Source organism: Polyodon spathula, chromosome 4 (genome assembly GCF_017654505.1).
Source record: "Polyodon spathula isolate WHYD16114869_AA chromosome 4, ASM1765450v1, whole genome shotgun sequence".
Taxonomy (NCBI): Eukaryota; Metazoa; Chordata; class Actinopteri; order Acipenseriformes; family Polyodontidae; genus Polyodon; species Polyodon spathula.
The window spans coordinates 69,877,833-69,905,657 of record NC_054537.1 but is presented as its reverse complement, the minus strand read 5'-3'; the positions used below and the strand labels follow the sequence as shown (position 1 = coordinate 69,905,657).

The window sequence follows — 27,825 nt, the reverse complement described above, 5'->3', positions numbered from 1 at the left end:
TCACATATCTGACTGCGATGGGACCAGAATAATGGCAGATATGTAAAAAGATGAGTAATTAAATCCTGTTTCAAATACCATTATACACAGCTGTAACAATTACTGTACTATACAATTACTGCTTTGAGATTCAGCTTTTATTAGGGAGCTCCTATAAATCACCTATGGAATAACTCTTTGCTCTAAGGTTGTATCAAGCAGGGTTGCAGTACACCTATAGAGTACATTTTCTAGGATGCTCAGAACTGCTTTTAATAAAGCGTGGTGCCACTGTGCATCTTTGGCTGCTGTCCTATGTAACTTATGCATTCCTTTAACCAGCTCTGCACTAAGAGACTAGGCTTGAATGAATGCTAAACACATGGAGAAGCCAAGTGGTGTAGACACTCAATACTTCCAATACAAGATAATATTAGGGAATAAGATACCAGTATGTACAATTCTGCACAATGAGGAAACATACACTGTCTTAAAGATGCACAATCGTATGATTTGCCATGTTATTATTTATTTGTTGCAAATTGATACAAATATAACAAAACAAAAAGGTTTTAGCGAAATGAACATTACATAGTAATAACAATTTACATGCCATTTAAGATATGCTTCCCAACTATGAACCAGTCATAAGGATGTTGTCATGCTACATTACATTTAAAAATATCATCAAATGTTAATAGGGCAGTTGAACACGTATGAGATATGAGCAAGTTATTAATATATATTTGGTGGAAGAAGTACAAAATTGTAATGTTAGTTTGCTATTGGTAGAAAATACTAAGTGAGAACCACTAACAACTGCTATTATGATACGTCCTATACAACTGTAAGATATGAGTGCCTGCACTTTTTCATTTGATTCTTGGGTCCACCCTGGACTGGAGGCAAGACCACAATAAGCCATTTGGGTGCACTCCACTGACTTTTAATCCATTAACATTTTTGTTTTTGATTAAAAAAACAGTCAGCAATTTTTAATTATGCATTTTACAAAATGAAAATGTGATAACCTGCAAAACTGTTATTTGGACAGATTGTTTTGTGTAAAATGAATCTGTTGAACCAAACTGAAGACATGTTTTGCTTGATACAGTAAAACCTGCAACCTTGATTACCTGCTATTACCACCCACTAAATGCACCCACTTCATTTTCAATTCATTTTTAACACTTTTTCTAATTGTCTCTCTGGAGTTTTAATTTTTTACCCTGAATGTACTGGAGCAGAATCTTCCCTCTTCTCTCTACGTTGTGAATAAGTTGTTTCAACCCTGGAAGTCTGCCCTGGTTCTCCCAGAATTCCCTGTCTGTGTACAGGGACCGTAGAAGCATGCTCTGTAGGCACCCTGACTTGAGAACAGACACGGCAGTCTCAGGAACCCTAGGGTCAAACAAAAAGGCAACAAGATTAAAAACCAAAGTCTAGTTTGAGTAGCATTTTGGTTAACCCTTTTACTTATTTATACATCCTCCAGTGCCACAGCCTATAAGAGAAAATGAACTGAACTAAACCTGTATCTGTGAGTATTATTTTTCAACACTATCATGATATATTATATTCCTACTTCCTTATACTTCCTATAGGCACTGTAACATATATATATATATATATATATATATATATATATATATATATATATATATATATATATATATGTGTGTGTGTGTGTGTATGTGTGTGTATATATATATATATATATAATATATATATATATATATAATAAATAAACATTTTTGTTATATACCAAAGACATTCAGTAGATCAAGCACAAATCTAGCAATCACCTGTTAAAGACTGCAAGAGGTCCCAGTTGCTGCCTATTAACCATCTCTGAACTAATTAGATATCCACAGAGCCTCAGCCCTTAATTTGATTAAACAGCTTCAGTAAACATAAAAAATGATATTCAATTTGTAAAAGTTAGCTTTCAGAGTCCTTTAAATGGCAAAGACATATCAGCTGAGCTGTGAACTCGATAAGAAACATAAGTGCTATGACCCTATCAGTCATCATAGATGTGGAGTACCACTAGAACCAGCCATATTTAGTTGAATTCGTTATTCTGAAATAAAAAAGTAAAAAGAAAGCCTGTACTAATACCAAACCCTGCATTATAACGGCTTCTGCTAATTCTTATACTGCCAAGAGCTATAGCAACTAGCCTTTATAAAACATGTCTATACAGGGACTGGAACATTTGTCAGTAGGGTGCTGGACTGCCATGGTTAACCAGAAAATCACTGATTTGATGTGACAAGCCTGTTGAAATTGTTCTGAAGGGATACATGGCAATTCCTTACTTTTAACCTCTTTATTCTTTAGAGAACTTTAGACAACTTTGTCTTTCAGAATAGTCTGTCTGTCTGAATATAATTTTTTCCCCCATTAGCAACACTGTTACCCCAGCAGAGCATGTAATTTATATTTTAAAAAAATTAAAAATGGAAGTTGCCCTCTTTTAATACACACAATTTGAGTGACATTTTCAATGGAGATGTAGAATTGCACTGTAAGTGCAGTGAAGATTACATTTAATAGAATCACTTTGTAACTGCCGTTTAACACCAAAAAAGGAGTAAAAAATACATTGCAACTGCAGTTTAACAGTAGCCTGTAACAGAGTCATATTGTAACTACAGATTAACACGGTACTGTAGCAATGGATATACATGTACACTTCAACACATACACACCCACTTCAGGCTACAGAACCTTATCAACTTTAGAAAAATAGAATTATACACCACTCTCAACACCTCATTTGTTGTCTGCAAGGATAGGTCACCTTTTTGTGTGAGCACTAAGGCAACTTGAAATGCATTATAGGATCTGTAGTCTAGTTTTGATACAGTTCTGCAGCCTGAAGTGATCGTGTATGTGTTGAAGTGCACATGTGTATCTATTGCTACAGAACTGGTGAACCATGATGATGGATGTCTATTGTGTCATCTAGAAAGGGTTGCATGTTCTACCCAAACAACTGCGTTAACATAGTTTTTGCAATACATATATGTGTGTGTGTGTGTGTGTGTGTGTGTGTGAAGAAAGGGTTTTACTGTATTGTTTCATTAAGCAGGTGATGAGAGGATCCAACTTTCTCAGTACTTACTCATCAATACCTTCCAACAGCCTGAAGTTGAGGTTGTCTTCAGGATGATGAGGCCTGCCAGCATTGTCAATGAACACCAGTCGTGTGGGGTCCTCCTTCCTAACCTGGTTTCAAAACAGCAATATATTTAAAGTATCTAACAATGTACAGATTTGAGTTACTGAAGTATAACTATGAAAATAGAACTGGTGATCCAAATTGCATGCCAGCTCTCTCCCTTCTATAGATCTGACTTTTAGATTAAATCAATTTTGAAATTATTTCCTGTTCTGATAAAGACAAACACAAGTAAACAATGTTCTTTGACAGGAATGGCTTTTAGGGGAATATATATATATATATATATTCATTATATATATTAATATTATATATATATAGAAGTATTATATATACGATGGCACGGTACAGTGACGCTATAGGGGGTATTCACCCCCTTTGGGGGTCAAAACAGTTTGTTTTAGTAACTACTTAATGAATTAAAATGTTTAACATAGAGTAAATTTAAATGCATAGAAGATTTTGTAACACAACAAACTATGAAAACGTCCAAGGGGGGTGAATACTTACTATAGGCACTCTATATGTAAGGTACAAACCACAACGGGCCGTGCGGTTCCCATGATATATACCACCCCAGAAGTGTCTCAAAATGTTTTTGTTAGTTGTCGGACACCCCTGCGTCCTAGTTGTGCCAGATTACATTGACGATCGAACCATACTTTGCATACCAATTCGACCGTGGTGTCAGGGGACAGTACCTCAGTTTCCCGCAGACACTTCAAATCCAAGCTGGTAATTTGAGGGGTGGTGTCTGGCCTTGTATTTACCTGCTTTTCTAAGAGTTTTCCTGACTGACAGGAATACATTATTGCTGGTTTTAAACTCGCTGTCAGGAGAGATGTTAAAACTTCTACTGTTAAAATATGTGTTTAGTCCAGCTCAGCGTAATAAAACTGGAGACTGAATACTGGTCCCCAGCTGAACTTCTTGCACTGGCATAAAATTGTTGTTGAGATTTTTTGGACTAATTTCCATAAAATAAAAATTCCCATATTCGTTCTTTAAGTACATTAACCAGCCCATGCTTTATTTTTTTTTTGTTTTAATCTTTTTTTTTTTTTTTTTATATTCAATTTAGCTCTACTCTTGCTGGTGCACTTATTTATTTTATTTTATTTTATTTTATTTATTTCAGATGGACTGCTGTCTTCACTCAGAAAGTTGTTGTTGCACCATTTATGTGGAGTTTCATCCCCAAATATATTAAAGGAAACAGGTGAAATGCCAATCATTTTTGGATGTGGTTTTGTAACTAATAACAAGTAAAATGGCAGTTTGTCATGGAATTTAGAATGGAGTGGTGCATAATGATTTATCCAGTGTGAATCAGCTCATTAGTATGCAAGCCATGGTATACGTTATATATATATATATATATATATATATATATATATATATATATATATATATATATATATAAACATGGCTTGGAAAAACACACACACACACACACACACACACACAAGAGCATGCATGCATGACTGCTTGCTGATGTCACTCTGTTGGAACACAGTGCAGGGCAGGTCAGTGGTGATCTTATAAGACAGCTGTTTTCCAGAAACCTATTTATTTAGAATTTTTGTTTTTGAGTAGCTCAAAAACAAAAAGAAAATGCCTACAAATAGAACCCACATCTAACAGAAATATCAGTTTACAGGGCATGAACTGGGGCATGTAAGGATAGGGCAGAGGAAGCAGAAAGTAGAAGTTAGTAGGACAGGGTGCTGGCTAGAAAGGACTGGACAGGATAGATGGGCAGGCAAAGTCCTGACTCTAGTAGTTGACCGACGGGCCCGGACTTCGAAACTAGGATAGAAAGTGGTCGCTGACTGAGGGTGACGATGCTGACACATCAAAGGGGCAGAGGACCCAGTGACCGAAAACAGGATAGAAACGCGGTCGCTGTCTGCTGGCGACGATGCCGACACATCCCAGGGGATAGAAGGACATAGCGACCGAAAACATATACGAGGGTTATGACTTGAGGAGCCACCCCTCGGGAGAGGAAGTCAGTCCCAATAGACCATGAAAGGAGGTAGAAAGAGAAAGCGTAAAGCCCTAAAACCCCTGAAAGGGTAAAGCCCTAAAGCCCCTGAAAGGGTAAAGCCCTAAAGCCCCTGAAAGGGTAAAGCCTTAAAGGCCCTGATTGGCTGAGACTTCTCGCTGCCTGGCACCTGAAATAAGGACAAAGCATGGAGGCTAGTATGGGACTACAGCACTGAAAGCGGTCACATCCCGAAAGATAGGCAGGATATATAACACAGCCTCAGGAGGTAAGGTTAAGATAAGCACAGGAGCTGCAAAAGGATAGTGTGTGGCTGGGGGTCCTTTCTGACTCATATGGTGAGAACCCCCCTGAAGGTAAGGGATGCTGATGCCTAGCCCTGAGGTTGGGGAAGTGAGACTCACTTGCTCTCCAATGGATGGACCCCTGGCTCCTCGTGAAATCACCCGTACCGTGAGACAAACAAAAGACAGCACATGCTGATGCATAACATAGACTCAAGACCAGAAAGACAAACAGGACAAACAGAGAGATGGTTAGTGATTTTTAGTAAAGTGTAACTATGTGTCTACCTGTTTCTCAGTGGAGAAGAAAAAACCCCTTGAGACTGGTTAGGGAAAAACCTCTGGTGGCCTCCACGGTCAGGAAGCCCCCACTCCGGGCATACTAGCGATTTTAAAATGGGCTGAGGAGGATGAATGAATATAAGAATCCACCGCAGAAGAGGACCAGTGCCCCATGTACTTGATCAGGCTGCGATTAACGTTGGCTTTCATGGTGGAGGTGGCTGCACCTATAAGGAATGAATGGGGGGGTGTAGAGCCGAGGAGGGAGGCCTGCTCTGGAGATGAGAGTGCTTGAATGTGATGAAAACCGATGTTGGGATATGATTGAGAGGGAGGAGATAATGAATATAGTACAAGGCAAATTAAATGTCTGCTTGCTTATTCAACTGTAGCAGCCAGGCAGAATGTTGCAAAGCTGACTCTGCTATACATAAAGTAATATACAGTATTCATGTGTTTTACACTATCGCAAATAATGCTGAATCAGCTAGGCTGGTCAGTAAAACACTGAGTCCTTTTGTATGGAGAATCTCAGTAGCTAAGGCTCATGGTTCATCAACTGATTCAGATTCAGTTGTATTGTGTCTGCCAACTGATGATGATAAACAAACTACAAGTTGGGTGCCTGCTGATATGAAAAATACAGCCCCCTACTGTATTCTGGATGAATAGCATCCCTTCTAAAGTGTCTCTATGTGAGCAGAAAGAAATGTATAGTAACAGATCCAGAACTATTGTACATGGTGCAGAAGTAACCCTGACACATAAATTAAAACATAATCCTCTTGTTAATTGTGTATGTAATATGTGCCAAAGCAAGTCATCAGCGACTGGGCTCAGAGTTTATCCAGCATGCAGTCATTTGGCTAAACACTGTAGAATCTTGTTTGAATGCAATGATTATGTAGGTGTTTCTTTCTCTCATTTAAATGTAAACCCAAAAAGATATTAAGAGGATTGAATGCATGAGTTGTGAAAGGGTCACTTAGTAAAATGGGCGCATCTGAGAAAATTAGAACGTGAGGAAGGTGTCCCTACTAAGCGTGTACAAGTGTCTTGTAGGTACGAAGTCAAGGCCATGGAGACTCACACCTGTGATGCGAGACGATGGATTCGAGAGTCTATTGAAGTGTTCGCTGAGCCTGCCCGAGTTGAACCTGAGACCGAAGTGGAGTCTTGCTGGGAGCGAGCTGAAACCCCGGACATGGATTGGAGAATTTAAAATGAAATGTATTAATGCAATAATATGTGTTATAATCTTTTGTAGTGTTTGTATAATCTTTAGTTTGGAAAATTATGTAAATGTATAATCAAATGTCATGTTTAATGCTACTCTAATCAATAATTATGAAAATCATGTGTTCTTTAGGTATAAAATGATGCAGTAAGAAACTGGTATAATTTGATACATAGCCAGCTTTTGGGCAGTGGCCAGTTTTTAGGCGGTTTCTTATCAAGATGGGCTTGATTCCCAGAATTGAATGCTAAGTTTCTGCAGCACCCTTTTTGGCCTAAGAAAATGTTGTTAAATGTTGAAATAAGGTTTAATATGCTTGCTTTTTACTATAAACTACTTTTGCGTGTAAGACCATATGCTTAACACTGCCTGTTATAATAACATACATAAAACTGTTTCTCATCAGGAAAAGTTCACATTTAAACAACTATGGGGTTTCTCTTAGTTCATCTCTTCTATTCCTAAATTGAGAAGTTGGGGAATGGGGGAGATAAATGGAATGAAATACCTGATGTGCTTACTATGATATTGAAATATAAAAAAGTAATTTTAAGAAAAAGAATAGAAGATGGGTTTTAAGAAAGTAAAAACTTTATAACTTGCTGTGAGCCTGTCTTAAAGTCATGCCAGAAAGTGAAGGGATAGTTGGCATGAAGAGCGGAGTTCTCTAATCAAACAGCGTCAAGGTTAGAGTGTCTTCTCACCATAAAAAATTTGGAAAAAACCTTGATTATCGCTGGAAATTGGAAAGCTAAGTGCACAGCTAGCGAACCGGTTTTAGCTGGTTTGTGTGCCTGTGATGAGTCAAAGGGTTTTTGGTCTGTGATTCAGCCTCCCGACAGTAGATGGCATCAAACCATCTCGGGACTTCCCTTACCAAGATCTCGTGACCATGGCAAAAGTCATCTTTTGAGGGGCGGCACCTTGGTGAGGGGCGGAAGTACGAGTATGTAACTTCCAGCCACTGGAGTCAAGTGAAGGAGAAGGACACGTGTCGGTTGGGGATTGGTGTTCCACTGACTACAGAGGCGGGACATTACATACTAAAGGGAACGTACTACTGTGTTCGGGGTTGGTCCGAAAATAAAGTAGGCGGAGTAACGGGTGAAGGGAGAGACTGGTTTTGTGCAGCGGGATTTTTGAAATACTAACATTTCTTTTGTCTTTTTTTTGTTTATGGTCACCACGAAGACAAATTAAAGACGAGTCATCAGTTTGTTTTGGATTTCACCCCTGCACTCCTTCCCTCACACCATTTTGTTTTTTTGTTTGTTATTTAATCCTTTTGTTGTGTATAGAAAATAAAAATAAATTATTTTATTTCTGTACACATAAATTACTGTCTGGACATTCCATTTAATACACTCTCGCCTCACAGTGCCGCTGAAAAAATAGGAGGTCGTCCACAGTTCAGCTGAGTTCGTGCTGTTAGGCAACTCACAGGACAGAGACATTACAATCTTACACTTAAATACAAAACAAATAGGTTATCCATGAAGAAGAAACTCTATATTGGAAGAACATAAGATGGAAGTTCCCTATAATATCTGTTAAGCACATGCCTGTAAAGAGAGAAGGAAAACTAATTTGAAGAATAGACTGGATGAGGGAATATATACTCAGACAGTAATACGTATAATCAATATAATCATAACTAATAGTGTTGTATATATTTCAAACAACACTTATATATTCAACAATAACATTAGTGTTGTATATACTTCAAACAACACTCATATATTCAAAATAATATTATTTTCTTTGTTTCACCTAGCTTTTTAGATAGAGGAGGGGTCGAGAGATGAGCTGGTGGGATCATGATCGGATGTGTAGACCAGGTGTCGTATCTTGAAAAATTGCTGACACAAGGCTCTAAATTATTAGGCTGTTGTGTGCCAAAGGGATAAGAATTGAACTTGATAAAGATTCTTCATGTATTCCTATGGAGACGAATCCTATAAAAACTTTTCGCAAAGGGGTACCATAATCCAGACCTTTGCTTGACAGGGTGAAGTGGTCCATCACCACTTCACTTCACAGTGATCTCCTCCAGACTGATTCCTTTGTTCACGCTACTTTTCCTTATAATAGGAGGTAAGCATATTACTAACATTGTTATAGCTTACATGTATTGGTTGTATTGCTATAAGGTTTTGAAACCATGTTTTGGTTTTAAGAGAGTGTTATATTGAATGAAACTGAAATGTAGAAGTGGGTGCTTGTAGACCGCGTGTATTGGAATTTGGTGGTCTGATCAACCTACCTTTCCAATACTAAAAGCATTTTAATAAACCGAAAGAGCATTGCTCTGATTCGTAAAACTTAAAATGAATGAGTCTTGAGTGTCTTTCTTTCCGATTAAATAAAGGTTAAATGGACATACTTACAGCTCGTCCAGTGCTCGAACATAAACCACTAGGAGTTTATAACATCTCTGTCCTCCTAACGTCTCCCCTGAGTTAAGAGTGTGTGCAGAGTAAATAGAAAATAAATAAAACTGAATAAAAAGAGTACGTGAAAATCTGCAAACCACAGCAGACGTGACAACACACTTGTCTTAATATCAGCAAATGACTGAGGCACATTGAATAGGCATGTTCAGTCCCTTTGTTGACTGGTTTATTCAAGTTTAACTTTTAGCATTTACAATTTTTGTAATTTGTATACATAATATAAAGAAAAGAGTAATGCAGGTACATAAAAATGTTAATAGCTGATTACATTTTTTTTATAGAAGTCCTTCAGCTGGATGGAAAAAGCAGTGATTTAAACAAGCTTTTGTTATAAACAAGTTGTCTTTCAAAAGAAAAGTTCCGGTGGTTGATGACATGATGGCTTCAGAATAGAATGTTAATTCCAAGAGGTTCCAACGTCCCTAATTTGAAAAATATTGTGGTGATCCTTGGTTCCTGCAGACATGGGGTTTACACAGGCGGAGGAGGGACGCAAACCCGGGACCTTCCGCACTGAAGTATAGCGCCGATACCGCTGTACAAAAGAGCTGGCTCCCTTGCAGGAGCAGATATCAGGCTCATGTCTTCATATTTGACTGTATCACCTACCAACCCTGACCCCTACCACTGTGCACACTACAATATTATTATTATTATTATTATTATTATTATTATTATTATTATTATTATTATTATTATTATTATTATTATTGTTATTATTATTTTTACTCCAATTGAATGATTGATTAGCAATCGAGTCTCGGTACAGCTGCATAAAAGCTGCATGTTTTCACTCACTCAGGGTTGTGTGTTCGGTGAGTGGAGAACGGGATTGGAGACGGAGGTATCAGTTAGAATAATAGTTAAGATAATACCAGCTCACTGTGTTTGTCTGTGTAGTCTGTTTTGTTTGGGCTACGAGTGCCGTGTCCTGTGTTTTGTTTGTCTTGCAACCTTTTATTTTCTGCTTGTTTAATCATTAAATGCTGAGCGCAAGCAAGCACTCAGCTTCACCAAAACTCCACGTCTCTCTCTCTGTTCTGTGTTTGTTCCTGTTTCTGGTCTGACGTCGCCCACTACAGCCATCTTTGTGACAGGTACACAGCAGTTTTTTTTTCTTTTTCAAATTTATATATAGGTCTACAGTTTATGATTTATGATGTAGGAAACCACACCATCCTAAAATATATGTATTCTTTCCACAAATTTTCTTTGATAATTGTTTGCAATGAGGTCCCTTGCGACAGCAGTAAACAGTGTTATATCATATATACATTACCTGTACCTCATAAAGCTGTGTTACAATAGAAACTACAAAAATCCAGGCAGGTACAATACGACACCTTTAATGAATGCATTTCTTGTGTTGCTCTCACCTTTATGCACACATTCTCAGTGATAGAGCGTTTTTTGCTATGTGTCCAGTCTTCAAGTCTCACTTTAACATCCATTTTATTTATCTTGCATTTTCTTAGCCGCTTGTCCTTATCTCTTACGGATCGTTTTACAGATCCTGTTTAACACTAGTCTTGGACAACCTAGATAATGCAAATTAGATAATGCAGTCCAGGACAATTTTAATCTCTTGTTTCTTTTTATTGTTGTATCTTTGTAATTGAATTTGCTCTTGTGCTGCTGTACATTGCGATGGATAGCCATGAAATATAATCTTGGTGTTGTTGGTTATGGCTGGGACGTAAATCATTTATCATCATGGATCATATCTTATTGATTAACTTGTACATCTATAATTGTACTGGCTGATACTGGTTCTGTAATTTTGTTTATGGTGTAGTACTCTGACTGGTACTGTGATCACTAAAACAGACTCCACATTTATTTATAAAATCATACCTATAATCAAAAACATAAAGCTCTATTTTCGCACAACCATGCCAAATGTACTGTATACTGATTTGCCAAATATTTTGGTTACAAATATTTGGCAAATCACACCCATAAAACCTATTTTTCTCCAGAAATGTTGGCGACCTGTTGCAATATACAAAGTATCTATTGTTAGTGGAATTTGATATTCGTGCCAAAAATGTTTGCAGGTTTTTTCATACACGAAAAACACATAATAAAATGCTCTCAAATATTTATGGCTTTACAGTATCTGTTAATAAGTATGTGTACTTACCAGGCATTTGTTCATGTGCATGTCCTGCACATGCACACAGCTAGAAACAGGTTACAAATAAAAAAAATTAAAAATTCACAAACTGAAACACCTTTTAACAAACATGAACCTTTAAATATAATCCCACACAACTCATTTACACAATGCTACTACTTGGCCTTTGGGAAGCTCTCTGATCATTTCTAAATGTCTGTGCTGGACTGTGCCACACACTGATCATTTCTAAATGTCTGTGCTGCACTGTTCCACACTTTGATCATTTCTAAATGTCTGTGCTGCACTGTTCCACACACTGATCATTTTTAAATGTCTGTGCTGCACTGTGCCACACTCTGATCATTTCTAAATGTCTGTGCTGCACTCTTCCACACACTCATCATTTCTAAATGTCTGTGATGCACTGTTCCACACACTCATCATTTCTAAATGTCTGTGCTGCACCGTGCCACACTCTGATCATTTCTAAATGTCTGTGCTGCACTGTGCCACACTCTGATCATTTCTAAATGTCTGTGCTGCACTGTTCCACACACTCATCATTTCTAAATGTCTGTGCTGCACTGTTCCACATACTGATCATTTCTAAATGTCTGTGCTGCACTGTGCCACACTCTGATCATTTCTAAATGTCTGTGCTGCACCGTGCCACACTCTGTGACTAACCAATGTTTGTCTTGATTTCCAAGCTTCTGACACAGTAAATAAAAGAACATGTTTTAATTCCCCACTTACCCTAGTCTGAAAAAGTGTAGATTAACCCGCTGTGAAAATGGCAGAGCCATTCCTTTTTCGCTAGATATAAAACATGTTCATATATAGGTGGTCTGAGACACAGATTGCAGGTATGTCCAAACAGGACTTTACCCTAAGTATTAACATACCAAAATGTGCACCAGTACTTGTCCTTTTGGGTTTCTACACTTTTCGTGGAGCATTTCCTCTACACAGGACTCGGAGGGGTCAGGCTTGAATCCACAGCAGTAGCGGTCCAGACGATCATTGACCTGCAGTACAGGGAACCAGAAGTGCATTAGTCATAAGTCCCACTTTCTTGAAACTAACAAACCTGCCTGAAGTTTCTGACATTCTTACATTGAATTTACAGGTTCTGGTTCTTTTTGATACCTCAGTTCTATGCCTATTATTTCAGCCACTTACAGGACCAGATAACCTGAGATAAAATGCACTTTTGCTGATGAAGACTTTGTGTCGTATTTGTAAGATGTTTTGGAAAGCAGAACCACGTAAGAAAAGTTAGCCAGTTTCAAAATGTTGCTGTGCAGCTAATAATATGATAATTACATAATGTGTTTAATAAACTCAGCCTTGCCACAGCCTACCTATATTAATATTAGTACCATGATTTATATTCACAGTCTCTACATGAAATACAATATATATATTGTACTTACAGTATGGGCACCTCCATTTGGCCCCAGATTCTGATACTGTCAATGTGCTAAGAAATGTCATTAAAAGTTTCATCAGGAGAAATGGTTCTCTATAAGTGTATTGGTTGTGTGTAGTGTGTTGCTTATTAAAAGAGATGTCATCTTGTGCAGTTTGTTACTTGTTATGTAACATCAACACTTTTATTTAACTTTCTCAAACAATGGTGCAAACATCTTTAATCTGGCCCCTAAACCCCTTGGAATAAACAGGATTTAAGACAAAATTTCAGCAGGCAGGTTCTCATAAAACAAACCCTGCTACACAAAATATGTATATGACGTGAACTGTGGTTTCAGAGCCCTGGCTGCCTGAAGAATTCACACTCACACTACAAGATGAAATTATATTTATCTGTTAGAAAGTGCTTCATCACTGCTTGAAAAATCTAGCACCAGTGCTCAAGTACAAGGTCTACCCAATGCAGTAACTGTGTTTGGTGGACAGGCTGCTCCATTAACCCTTTCCACTTCAAATAATGAAATAAATAAATCCAAATGTCTGCATGCATTTAAAAAAAAAAAACCCTCAACAAAACATGAATATAAGAGTTGATGAATAATCTGGTTTTTAAACAATTATAGAAGCCCTTTCCTTATGTGCATGGCCCCGTGTTACACTCATGTTCTATTCACAGAGCGATCTATTATATAGGGCAGTTATAACTGTATACATTCTGCTACTGCTGTTGAAAAACCTGAAATGAGGGTCACCTCCAGTCAATATTTGTTTTGCGCATCTTAAAAATCTAGTATACTGCTGTTTTAAATGAAATCTATTTGTTATGAATGGTGGCCATATTAAACAGTTAATGCAATATCACTTATAGTTGTTGGCAACAGTGCCCCTATAGCCATCAGTGGTAATCCTAGAACCTTGTTGCCTATTTTGTTCCAAGCAATGCAGTATTGATTTGAAGTGAATATCCCCCCCCCCCCCCCCCCCCTCACAGCTGCAGCAGCAGAGAGTGACTTGATAACCTCTCTGTATATTCCATTATTTTTCTCACACCTGTGCAACATACTGCATAACTGTAAATCTGGAATACAAATTATTTTCATAGGAATACATCACACTTTCCTGAAACAGTCTCCTGATTTAGATACCAAACAAATGTGTTTGTTCTTAGAAACATACACGCCTAGAAGTTTTTTTTGTTTTTTTTTCACTGAGCATACAAGCTCCTGAGGCAGGTACCAGTGAATCTTGTGTAATCTGTCAGACTTGTAGTGTAAAGTGTCAAACAAGTGTCGGATAAGACTGTCTCACAGATACAGCCACTTCTAAGAAGGAAAAATCCAGTCTGTTTAAGCACAAACAATATTTTTGATGGTTATAATAAAAAATCAATCATATATTTACATCACTGCTTAAAATAACCAAAACACACACAGGGACTGATTTGTCATAACTGCAACATCTGTGCTGTTGTTACAGTGTGTGCCTCGTTACAAAACATGAATAAGGAAACAATCCCTACCAAAGATATCTATGTGTGATAGGGTGAGTTGACAGGGTCTCATATTACCCTGGCAAGGACTTGCCGTGGCAGTGCCAAGCTCATACAAGATCAACTTAACTGGAGGGAAGCCTAGGCCGAGTTACCCATTGTAAATAGTGTAATAGTAAATGTGCAGTGAATATGTCAGAATCAGTCGAAATCCAAATGCATTCTCCAACATTTATGATAGAGTGCTGAGCGGTGGTATCAGACAGTCATCTGCTCTGAGTTTTGTAAGCAAGCAGAGGGAGTATTGCATGTCACAGGACTGTAACCAACATGAAGAAACAAGTGTCTGGTAGTAAACAGAGAGTTGATACTCTCGCTTTTCAAACTTCAGTCAAAGGGCTGAAGCTGTGATGCTGATACAAGTGTTAAATAAACTGCAGGAACAGAATTGCGTAAAAAGGGTGGAAGCTTATCTACAGTAAACTAAAGCAGTTCGACCCAGACTCATTAAACCTTTTTTAGGCTTGCTAGTTTTGTATGGAAGTTTTATTGCAGAATTACATTCAGCATTTAGGGAACAGTTTTTAGTTCATCTCACTTATTAATTATTATTTTAGTGAGAAAATGTGTGTCTGTTTACCTCTATCCCATGCACATCATTTAAGTGTTGTATACAACAGTATGTGCTGCTCATTGATGTATTATATGAAATGTACACTGATTTTAGTTGAACCTCCAGTAAATAAAAACATGAATTACTTATTTTGCATTTAACTTTCTAAAATATATTCACCATGAAAATTAAAAGTCATAATACAGAGGTAGCTAATCTCATATAATGTTTCTATGGCAATTACAAAGTGTTATATGTTTGGTTTATCGTACCTGAAAACCATACCATAGGATTAGGGAGAAATTTACTTTTTGTTTCTTCACAACTCTTAGGAGGCAAACCAATGAAATTTTGCTTTAAATCTTTCCCTCTGTGCTATTTCTATGGAAAAATAACTCTTCGGCTGTGTGACGGAAAGATGAGTTCTGGTGATGAATCTTCCTCCCGACCTGTGAGGGCACTAAAGAACGGGAGGAGAAGTATCTGGAAGGGCTGGCCTGACAGTTCGTTTCCGGGTCAGGGAAGTGGGTCAGCCTGGAGAGAAGCGCGACTCTGTTGTAAGACCGTATTGATTTGAAAGGTAAACGAGAGGCAGCTGCAAGTAATAAGGCAGCTGCAACCGTTTACCTCGATATCATGCGGGATTACATATAGGGGCCAGGGTAACGCTGATCTTCTCCTTCGTTTGGGTTAACGTTAGGAGAGAAGGACTGAGAGAGGAGCTCTCAGAGAGTATTTGTGAAGAGTGTTGTACGTGCTGTGTGTTATTTTCTGTCTGTCTGTAATTGTCTGTCTTTGTCGCACTAATAGACAGTTAACGCACATCTCCGGAGCTGTCGAAAGGAGAGCACTATCCGGAGCACCACTGCACTGAGCACCTGCACGTTTTCGATCACCCAGGACTGGTTACCGTACCGTTGTTTTTGTTCGGGACTGTGTCCTCGTTTACATTATCCCCGTGCTTTACACATTGTTGTGTATTGCCGGGGATTTATTATTTTTGACGGTCGCCAGACCTGGAAAAGAGCAATAAAGCACTTATTCACTGAATCACTGTTGTCTGTTCATCACTCCTGCACCGCGACATCTGTTCCCCTTACCAACCACTTTGCCACAGGCTGTCAATAATCCAACTCATGAATTCTTACTGCATTGAAGTTTCCAACTGTAACTGTTATGCTTTTTTTCCCCTTGCTTCACATGTTTTGGGAACTTGTTTTCTTTCTGAAAGGAGACTCCACCCATCAATCTCATACGTTAACAGTTTAACCAGTTAAATAGGTCTGCCCACAAACCCCTGTCGTTTCTTTGTTTGGTCCTCCTCCTCCCTGCCTCCACCCTGCAGCATGCATTGTCTAGGGGGAAGGTGGCCTCAAATGCCACTTGTTCTGCCCGCTGGCCGAGCCATTCTTAATCACTGTATTGCATTCATCTCAGCTCGGCCAGCATAGAGGTGGTTATCGAGCTCCAATGGATAAGGCCATGGGCCAAACTGTAATGTGAATGTATTATGTATCTGTTGGTTATCATGTTCATGTCGGGCATAACTGTTTGCCAATTGTTCATGTGCCATCAGGCATATCTTTCACAACCAATAAACTGTTATTTTTACTACTAAGTGGATGTCTTCTTTCTGAATCAACATTTCAGTTAGAGATTAACAGGTGATGTCTGTTAAAAGAAGGCTGGTGCATTATTACAGCTTGAGTGGTCTATTAAGAATGTTCTATTCACCCCGAGTGGTTAATTAAATGGTATAACTGCAAGTCACTTTTGTTTCATTGATATATCAGTATAACATGTATACAGTATTCCCTCCCTCAGTAGCGCTATTTTTGTATATTTCTGTTGAGCGATAGTAACGTAAGGGTGTAGCATATAAAATTAGAATGACTATTTCACACAAAGGAAAATCGTGAATTTGAATAAAATTTGTGAAATCTTGGAAATTTGATTAGGTGCTTCCTTTAGTTCTATCAGTATCATGCACTGAAAATACAAATCTACGAGTATCTGTAAATTGCTTGGTTTGCACGCAGCATTTACGTGTAGCTATCTAAGGCAGCGAATGAGATTTGTAGCTGAGCGAGCAAGCATATAAATGAGTGGAGTGGAAGTTTATGGGGTGAAAAAATGGAGACAGAAGTGTTAGCAAAGTGGCAAATATCAAGAACAAATGCATGAGAGAACAGAAGTTTACCGACTTACAGAAGCTTTCTTTACAACATGCTGTGTCAGAATCGTGGAAAACTTTTTAACTGTACATTTTGTACACTAAAGTAACATTTAAACTTGTTAGTAGCAAGTCTTTATATTATTGGTTTTGGTGCACTATTTAAAAGCCCTTGTGTATGTTGATGTAGCTAAAACTACATTATTTGGTGACCTTTCCATGAATCCTTATTTTAACACTAAATTTAGTTTTATAATTTAGCCTATTCTAACCGATTAATCCTTATTTTACAGACACTACATTGTATCCCAAGGCAACATACCTGCAGCAGGAAATCAAAGAAGGCAAGCTTGCCCCACTCGGAGTGTCGGACACCCACACATGGTTCTGAAGACTCCGGGGAAGACTCTTTCACACCACACCTCTTCTTGAGCACAGCTTGATACTGCAGCCAAGTGAGCGGGAAGGAGTTCTGGTCAATATTATCATCAGATAAATGCTGAATGTCTGGGTCCCACCAGACCATGGGCCTGGCTAGACCTCTTGTAAACTTGTATGGGAGAAGTTCGCTGTGGAATTTCCGTGTCACAGATGGCAGACTCCTGTTCAGCCCCAGAACTCTGTCCAAGTGGAAGGCGAAGACTTCAAACCAGTCCTCTGGACGCTTGATCAGAGCACAGAGGCCATCCTGGCAGTGGCGTTCTAGGTCTTCAGGCTCAGGAGAAGTGCCCTGTCTAAGGCCCACCTTCATTACTTGTCCATGAGATGGCACCCTTGCTTTACTGATAACCACACCGTCAGCAAGCAGCTTCATCTTTCTTACATCTTCTGGACTGAACCACGGGGGTGGCTGTTCTCCAAACCTGACACTCCCTTTCAGATCTTGTGGGAATGGGTCTTCTGCAAGCTTTCCACACAAAGCAAACTTTGTTTGTCTAGCAGCCTCTGACGCAGCTCTGGATCCATCCTTCCACTGACCTAGCAAAGGGAGCCTCTTCCTATCCAAAGATGTTGAAGGTCTGGGTTCTCTTTCATGTTTTCTAATATCTTTAGCAGACAGCTTTCCTCCAGCCACCAGAGGGACTATGAACGTCTCTGCACCACCAGTGATGCCCTGCTCATCTGGTTTGTATTTGTGCTGTAACAACTCTCCAATGTTAGTCTTGTTCTTTGCAGTGAATATTAGTTTAAACTTCAATGAACTTTGCAAGTCCCCACCAACTGGAGGTGTCTGAATGGACACTATGTCCTTCCTGTCACCTTCCTTCCTTTGTAATTGGGGGTTACTGGGTATGCCCCCTGCATCCAGTGCAGAGAGATGGAGGTGCCTTTCTTCTCTGGCCTTTGAAATATATACCTGAGTTTTCCTTTTTGCTTTTGAGGTATGTGTGTTCCTCAAAAGCCCTCTGGGATGAGCCCTCTGATCGTTCCTTGGCTTGTGCTCAAGCTTCTCGTCAATAAAGTACTTTATCGGCTCTTCCCTCATACCAAGTGTCCAGTCTCCATGGATGGAAGTGATGACAGGTTGTTTCCTCTTGCTTCCCCTGTGCCTGATGGAGTCTTCACGTGGCTCCAACTCCTGCAGACTGTAGTGGGCAGGAGGGAAGGACGGAAAGCTATTTATCATCATCACAGACAGAACAAAGAGGAAGCTGATGGCAATCACAGGTCTCCTCTTGCAACACATCTTCAAACACAGTCTTGCAGCCTAAAGAAGAGAGAAAGGGAGATAGATTAATAAAACAACTGTACTCTGTACAGAAAGAAAGCAGGCAACTACAGAACTCACACAATTATAGACTGTCTGGCTGGAGAGTTTTAGGGAAGTTATAATACAGTTATTGTTAAAATATGCATTTCTGAGCCAGCTTTGAACATTTGGTTTCTTTCAGTTTAGAAATCCTGTCACAGCCTTTCTTTAAAAAAAAAAAAAAGACTGGATTACAAAATAAAGGGAAAAACACAATACCATACCCTCTTCTCCCGTTTTAACAATAAAAGAATATATCGCAGCAAAGTCTTTACTGTAGTCTTTAATTAACTTATTTAAAAAAAGGTAAAAAAACATACAAATAAGTAACATAATTCACTGCTTTTTTTCAATTTGTAATATTAACATAGAAAAAAAGAGTTAATTAGACTGGATTAAACTCTGTTTTTTTACTTAGTTAAAGTTTACAAACAACTTGAGTCTGGGAGGATGGAGAAACCCCCACAAATTATCACTTTATCTAATTGAATCGTATCATAACATATCATAGCATAAATAACCTGTTTACTCACTCTTCCTTTTGCAAGCCACCACGCGCCCCCATCTCCTACTTAAAATTTCTCATTATAGTTCTATGTTCATTTGCTTTGCATATCTCATCAATAAAGTTTGTTTACTGAATCAGTGTGTCGTGGAGTTTGTCCTTAACCAAAGAAAAAATATTAGTAATATGAATTTGTTGTGCAAAACCTCTTACTGCTGCAAGTATTTGCAGGACCAAGCCTATTTGTCTATTCTGAGGTAATGCAAAGAAGGTTGTGTCTTTACAGCATAAACTATATAAAAACTAAAGTTTTCATATTTAAGTACAGTAAACCGTCGTGTATCCAATTGCGGTGGGAACAGAGTAAGGGCAGATATGTAAAAGGTCAGATAAATTTATCCTGTTTTAAATACCATTATACACAGCTGTAACAATTACTATATTTACACAATTATTGTTTTGAGATTCAGCTTTTATTAGGGAGCTCCCCTAAATCCCTTGGTATTAATGCTTGTGATAGAGTAGCCGTCTGCCCTGTGGATGCGTGAATTCGCTACTGAGATTGAAACAGAGGTTGAAGTTGATATACCCCGCAGGAAAACAGGATTTATTTACATATCAACACACTGAACAGCTCACGTGACACTACCAGCAATGGCAGTGCATGGAGCACATACAACACAGTGTACGAAAACTAAGGTAGGATCGACAGTGCCGAGAAAAAGTTTGTGAACCCCATGATAATTATGAAAATTCCATAGTTTTACCATGATAGGCTTCTTGAACCAAAACCAGTCTTTTCTTAAATATCCAACAGGGTTTATATTAACCAATTCCATGTCTTTTGAAACAAAATGATGTATGTATTAGACAAACAATGAGCAATTAAGATTCAGGGTATGTGAAAAAGTAAGTGAACCCCTGGTTTTATCGGCTCAATTAAGGGGATAATTAGAATCAGGTGTTTAAATAATTAGGTAGATCTTTAGGGGTGAGTTTGGGAGGCCCCACCCGATACAAAGATCAGAAACTTTGCGAGTTTGGTCTTCACAATACAGGTGTGTGGAAACACGTCATGCCACAATCAAATGCTCATCAGTCTAGAAAGGGTTACAAAACCATTTCTAAGCATTTGGGGCTCCACCAATCCACTGTCAAACAGATAATCTTCACGACCATGAAAGGAAGCCCTCAAATGTCACCAAGTTGAAGCAGTTCTGTAAGGAGGAATTCCTCAAAATTCCTCAAAACCAATGTGAGAGACTGACCAATAGTTACAGGAAACGTTTAGTTAAAGTCATTGCTGCTCAAGAGGGTGCCACCAGTTACTGAATCTAAAGGTTCACATACCTTTTCACACATGGCTATTGAATGTTGAATCATTTATGCTTTTGTGTTATTTGTTTAATCAGGTTATCTGTATCTATTATTAGGACTTAGATTAAGATCTAATAACATTTTAGGTTAGAAATATGTGAAATATGTGAAAATCCTAAGGGGTTCACAAACCTTTTCTCGGCAGTGTACAATCTCTGAACTAATCTTCTCTGTTCAATAATAAACTAACGCTGCTGAAGAGGTCAATCATGGTGGATAAACAGTTAGGGCCAAAAGGAACCATTGAAATAGACTGGTTTTCCTGTTCTTTAAACTATCTGTTACCAATAGCTTTTTCAGTTTTGGGAAGCACGGGTTAATGATGTTTAGGCTGTGTTCCAATACCTTGGAGGGCCTTTGCCGAACACAGGTTTTACAATACTGAGAAGCTCTTGTGGTAACTTGCAAATAGAATTTTGAAGATTACGGATGATGGATGGAGCTGAATTGGCAACACTGGAGAGGCAAAGTTTCCTACTGAATGAATCCATAAGATAGATTTGTGCTTCCTCAACATCTATAATTCATGCCTGCCCACTACTGCCTACCCTCAATGATGTGCCCTTTGTTCATTTTAAAGAGCCTGAAGAGCTGTTGGCTTTATGAATCCAGAGGCTCATTAACCAGGCTTTGTTGTTGATGTTGTATGGCTGGTTTCACAGACCCCGATGAGCACTAATGTTGGATTACCTTAGCGAAAATAACATTAGGTTGTCTAAGAGTACAGCTAATCAGGGTTTGTGAAACTAGCCGTAAGCGAATCAATAAATACACCCCGTTTTAACGGTTATATTAACATATTGCTTTGTTATCTATAAGGCTGGGGAAACGATTTTTTTCATTTTTTTTGTATTTACTTTTGTATCTTTTTTGCTTGTGTTGTTTTACGGTGATGTTTACAGTGAGCACTAATATGGCTGGCAGTGGGTGGGTGCACATGATAGATTATGTCTATCATATATAACTGAAAGTTCCTCATGTTATGATTGGGTGTGACTCATGAGTTGCACCCAATCAGAGGGTTGCGTGGGACCCAGTTCCAATGCACTGTACAGGCAGAAGAGGTTCATATTAAACCTGTGAGAAAGTGATACTCCACTAGCAGCAACAAAAACAATGAAATCACCAGCCACGTACATATAACGTATATCAGAAAACTTATCACAACTGGCATAAATCTTGTGATTAACCTTGTCTGTTAAAACTATTATTTTTTTCCAATCTCTCAGTGTCTATCTGATATACTTTAGCAGGGGTTTATGTGTTTCACTGAGTCGACACATTTATGGTTTTTGCAGATCTTTTTCTAAAAGGATTAAATTATACTCCTGAGAAAATGGCTTGCTTTCGTTTTTGACGATCTTCAGTGCATTTCTGAAATCCAGTCTCTCTCGTCTCAGATGCTATGTCAGCAAGGATTCCTGCCACCAGCGCTACATCACTGAGCTGGCAATTGAAGCCAAAACCAGTCTTCTTTATATGATGGAAGAATCCATTAAGCTTCCTGTTGGAAGGGCTGTATTGAATCAAGTGCAGTCAATCCCGGCTTTGTTCTGTAGTTTATCATCTGTTTACCACGTTGCAGCACCTGGTTCTAATTTTATAGACTGAAACTTAAAGAGCACATGCTAAAGCCCTCCGAATGTTTTTTTTTTTTTTTAACTATAAGTATCTTTATATAAATACTACCCTGGGATAACTAATGAAATACGTTTCAGTACTTTACTGATTTAACAAATAACAACAGGAATATTTCATTAGTTTATTAGATTAGTTTACTGGCCTGCTGTTTTGAATAGAGTTATCTCTTCCATAGCACTAGAGAGTTCTGCAGTTCTTTTCCTAGACCAGTATAAAGCTGTGCAGTGTTAAAATAATTGTATGAATTATAATGTCCTTATATTATTTTCAAATTACCAGAGATTTGCTTTTTCAACAGTGGCATTTTGCTTTTTCAACTCAGCTTTAAATTATTTAAACAATGCTCTGTTGTTGGAAGCATGGAATTCTGGTCTGGACAGCAGGTTTTAACTCAGCTTTGGACCTTGGGGTGAATTCAATTTAAACTAAAAAATATCAAGGAAACAGGAAAATTACTGCAATTTTCTTTCAATTCAGTTCGATTACCTGTCAATCTGGATCAATTTGTAGTGAATTATATTAATTCAGATAAAGATAAGCACAGCGATAAAGATAAAGTCTCCTTTGAAACTGTTAATAAAGCAAAGAATTTTACATATGACCATCCAACCAGCTATGACATCTCATATTGTCTTTGCATATCTTAAATACAAAGAAAACTTAATTCAAATAACCTCAAAATCTCCCAATGCAATGCAACAACATCCCACAATCTTACATAAAAAATAATAATAATAATAATAATAATAATAATAATAATAATAATAATAATAATAATAATAATAATAATAATAACCTAAGTTGATTGGCAGAGTGTTACCTAGCTGGCCGAATACAGAAAGACATTTAAAATAAGTCACATTTCTTAGTTATCAATATATCTCGATTCAGTGTCCTCAAACGTGTGAAAATGCTGGACAGATCTTCAGAGAAGGCCCCTATCTTGTTTCCAGATGTTAAAAAATCAAAAGATCTTTTGTTTAGAATATCTTGGGCTTTGATAATGGCTCAACTTCCCACATAAGACTACACGTTTATACCACCAACGCTGACATCAATAAAAACATACTGTATCCTGTGACGGCTTTGAGCTGTAATAACTTGTTTGTGTGAAAAAAGCTTAATTTACTGTGTCTGACCACTAAATGTACAACAGGCTCCTGGCTGCTGCTGTGCTGCAATGCCTATGGAGTTTTCCAAATTTTGTGCTGCATCAACTGAAGCTGCACAAAAAGCACTGATGATGCTACATTTAAGATTTAATAGTCATAGAACATGGAAATAACATGGGTCACAGAGCAGACGTCTTTGACAGACTGTCGACTAGCTTTGCTGATTGACTCGAGTGTCACACAAGAAGATGGGCTGTCAGCTACAGCAGCATCCATACTTGACAAGCAATATGTCAAAGTGCTGCTGCTGCCAGCCGCATGTAAAGAAGTGTGCTTCAGGAATATATAAAAAAGCATACAAGAGAAGATACAATGAAACCGTATGAAATAATGGTTTTAGGGTATCATGTTTAATCTGTTTGATAACACAAAAATGAATTCTTACGTTTCAAGTACTTTCATTCCTCGCCAGCCTGAGTCAAGAAAGAATTTCCTTCTCGCCTCTCACTTTCTCAGAACTTGGTGTAGGAGTGGAATCTATTCCAGAAAATGACACCAACAATGGTAAATTACTCTTGTTGAGCCAAGCAGCAGGCAGTCATGTAGGACATGTAGCCTTCTGCCATGGTTAATAACTTTCCTCTCAAAGTGATTTTTATTGGGTGGTATTTATTTATTTTATATAAATAAATATGGACGTTTTTGCTCTTGAGATTGGCGTTTGCACGGTAACTTCATTACCCACACCACTCACCTCCAGGGTTCAACATAAGTACTCTTTGGGTTGATATCTTCATGTTTTTGATTCTCTCTCCATATCCTTATTTCTATTCATTTTTTCTCCAGAAAATATCTAAAATGCCCTATTTATACAGTTTGCATGACTCACATTTCCTGTTTTTTTTTTCCCCCTTTTCTGATTGTTTGCCAGAATTCTATCAGGATTCCGATTGATCCCAAATTCCATTTATTTTATTACTTGTATTCCTCCTTGCCTTTTTGGGGGGGATAAACATTAATACTAAATTAAAATGAAAAGGCCACAGAAGACTACAAGCTCTGTTTTAGTAAGCTGCTTCTCATTGTCTTCCTGAGATTTTATGTGATTAGTAAGGGGAACTGGGATATGTATCATCAAACAAATACTTTGTTTTTAACACTAGGAGACCAGGTAGTGCTTTTTTGTTTTACTGTTAACTGGTGTGGTTGATTGTTTCTTGCCACTTGCCCACGGATCAGATTTTGATCCTTAGGTTTGCAATTCCGGGCTATGCAGTATGTACCATTTGGAGCTGTGTGAGAGAGTTCCACACAGCTTTAATAATGCACTCATAAACTGTTAATGTTGCATGAACAACAAAAAAACACAAACTTCTGTCTCTTGGACTGTTCTGAGTATAAATGACTATGCTGGAGGAGCTGTTTCATTTTTAAAGCATGTTTTGAAATGTTTCCATAGCACTGGACTGCTACAGTATGTAAGGCAGGGTCAGCTGTGCTGGAGGCACACATATGTTCTCATTTCAGTGATGTTGAGTAACATTCCATTGCCATCCTAGTGAGATCTGGGAATGTTGGATCAAATTACCCGGATCTCATATGGAATGTAATGCCTGGAGTCTTAAAAGACCTCTCCACTTTTGGTTTTTAACTTCAGAATAAGGGTGCAGCTGTGACCACACATGCTGCTTAATAACAGGCAGTGTAAAAACCCAGCCTTGCTGACATTGCTAGATTTTGTATGGTTATGAATGGGACGGATGTATCAATATGGAACAATGCTGATGAACAATGCTTTTGATTTTGTAATCATTTTATGCTTATCCTATTGTCTAAATGAGGCCCCGTATCCCAGCACAAAATAAAACAACCGAGATCATTTCAGCTGGTAAAAAGTGCTGATATGTTTTACACTGTATTGCACCAGTACCTTATGTTTAGGCACATCGCGGTAACTCACAGCCTCCTCTTGCTGCTGGATGGCTTTTGGCAGGGATCCAAAAAACAGAGTTATTGCGGTCTGGGCTGTTTATTTTGGAAAGGCACTTCCTTGAAAAACATGTGCTTGCAAAGTTTTACCAGTCTGACCTACAAAGTTTAACAACAAAAAAGCACATTTTAATCTCACACAACGCAATTGACAAGGTTTGTTATCGAAGGCTTATCTCAACTTCTTTTACCTCTTCCAGGCAGCTAATCCTTTTTCTCAAGTATTTTCTGAAGGGAAATGCACATCATACATAATGTTTTTGAGTAAATGTCACTCGCTACTTGGTAAATCAATAGGTGTTACATAGATTTCGGTACCCCATAGAATTCTGTATCCCCGCACGATTCCATGCCTGTGCAGATGCAGTTTTTCAAAGCTGGACGTGGATGCGCGACCTTCCTGTGACCGAGTCCCGCTGTGTTCTCAAGCACTGCCATTGACTTCTGCTGCAGTTTGCAACACATTGAAAACAAGACCAAATTAATTCTGTAGCATAATAAAACAGCACATTTTCTACAGTACTCTCAGCCTCCTGCGTTGCTCAATACACGAAACCATTGATGAAAAGTAACCTTATAAAATTGCACTATTCTTTTAAAACATATTTTAATTTTATTACATGTAAATGCTGTTCAGAAAGATCAAGTGTTCACGTATAGCGAGCTTCATCTACGCAGGGGTCAAATCTAAGGGGATCCAGAATTCTACATGGATAGATACAGAGATCTGCGTAACACAACGTCAGCCAAATTACATAGCCTTGACATTCCCATTAACAGTTAGCACTGTACAACAAAACAGAACAGTACAGTTATGCGCATGCGTCCATGTATGTCTGTCTAACGATGAGGATGGAGAGAGTAGACGTTTTTTAGTAGTGTTTTACTGTTTTAAATTACCGGTTGTTGATTCAGTGCACTCAATTCTAGCCTCCGGTGCTCAGAATGGCTATTTCCCTTTAAGTAGATTTCTTCACGCCTGTATAGTTAATAACAAAGTAATTAGTGAAAAATGAAAGTGTAACATACCATTTCGATTCAGTGCAGAAAGAAGTGATATTGTACTTCAACCAACTTTCAAAGACAAGCAAAATACTGTAGTTCGTTCTGCAGACGCCGCATACTGCGCATCACTGTGTAAATCGTTTATATCTCCAACTGTTTGAATCCGCCACTTAGTTCCTCCACCAAATACATGTATGTCTTCTTTTAGTCTGTTTATTACAGGGACCTCGTGTCCATTCACTGAATATAAAATGTTACTTTGGCATTTTCTTCACGATTTGCTAACTGCCTTTCTTAACCTATGTTGAACTTGTCAAGTGTAAAGATTTCTAAGGTATGCATTACTAATGCACTAATCCTGCTGTAGCTGGGTTTAGCCTCAGCGAGGTTGCTTTCAATGTCCGCGTGCTTTCCTCCAAATGCCACAACACAACAGTTCAGGAAAACTTTTTTGCTCTTTTGTGGCAGCCGCAGCAGCAGCAGTAAAATCATTCAAAATATGTGCCCCTCCCAAGAGAGGCACACTCATTTGAAGAGGGCTCTTTCACAATAAAAGCCCTCCCTTCTATCTTCAGTGAGAGTTGACTGGGGAAACCTATACTGCTCCAAGTCAAGTTATGTCTGCCAAAATATGGTTAAAAAAAAAAAAAAATTCTGAAGAAAAATGTCACTCTGTGGATCAGCTGTTAAATTGTCTTTTAACATATTTTAATGAGCTCTAATTTCTACCTCTCTAAGTCCAGTGGCATCCCTCTTTTGATTTTGGATGGCAAGCTGTGACTCATTTCTTGCTCCCCCACCCCCAGGTACCTCTCTTTAAAATTAGATGCCTACATGACCTTGAATGACTTACATATTTTCACACATATTAATAGTGACCTAAACCAATTCTAATAATAAAATAAAACTGAAATTGTGCTTTGTATTTAGTAATGACACAATTTCCACTGGGCAGTTTTCTCAGTGCTAGTGTACAGTTGATCTATGTGACCAGAGATGTTGATCTTTGATGGGGTCCCACACTAACAATTTCACTGGCTTTTGCTCTCCAAAGGGCAAGGGAGGAAATTTGTCTTGGGCTGGTTTGCCTCACTGCACCACAGGAACCCCCTGCTGGTTAGATGCCAGACATCAGTCAGACTGGGCCTTGTCTTTGGAGTTCAGCTTGGTAACATCAACTGTTTAGGT

General features: G+C 38.4%; 1 protein-coding gene across 4 annotated transcripts; it reads right to left on the bottom strand.

The window, feature by feature from the left end:
- Positions 1-27,111, bottom strand: gask1a (golgi associated kinase 1A). Of its 4 annotated transcripts, none has more exons than XM_041248485.1 (6): positions 26,662-27,111; positions 25,951-26,079; positions 17,581-18,966; positions 12,455-12,577; positions 3,110-3,213; positions 1-1,380 (listed from the first exon to the last, which is right to left on the bottom strand). In XM_041248485.1, exons 1-6 carry the CDS (start codon positions 26,662-26,664, stop codon positions 1,176-1,178), a joined length of 1,950 nt encoding a protein of 649 aa, XP_041104419.1. In that variant the 5' UTR covers positions 26,665-27,111; the 3' UTR covers positions 1-1,175. The 4 variants fall into 4 exon arrangements, with proteins under 4 accessions (XP_041104419.1, XP_041104420.1, XP_041104422.1 ...); XM_041248486.1 differs by having other exon boundaries at positions 25,951-26,076; XM_041248488.1 differs by lacking the exon at positions 25,951-26,079 and adding an exon at positions 25,574-25,731 and having other exon boundaries at positions 26,662-27,110.
- Between the last annotated feature and the right edge of the window lie 714 nt (positions 27,112-27,825).

Coding starts and splice junctions, on each gene's coding strand:
- gask1a (XM_041248485.1), bottom strand. Junction 18,967..25,950: donor GGGATACAGAATTCTATGGG/GTACCGAAATCT, acceptor TCTCTTCTTTAG/GCTGCAAGACTGTGTTTGAA. Junction 12,578..17,580: donor TCTTTGATTTCCTGCTGCAG/GTATGTTGCCTT, acceptor CCTGTACTGCAG/GTCAATGATCGTCTGGACCG.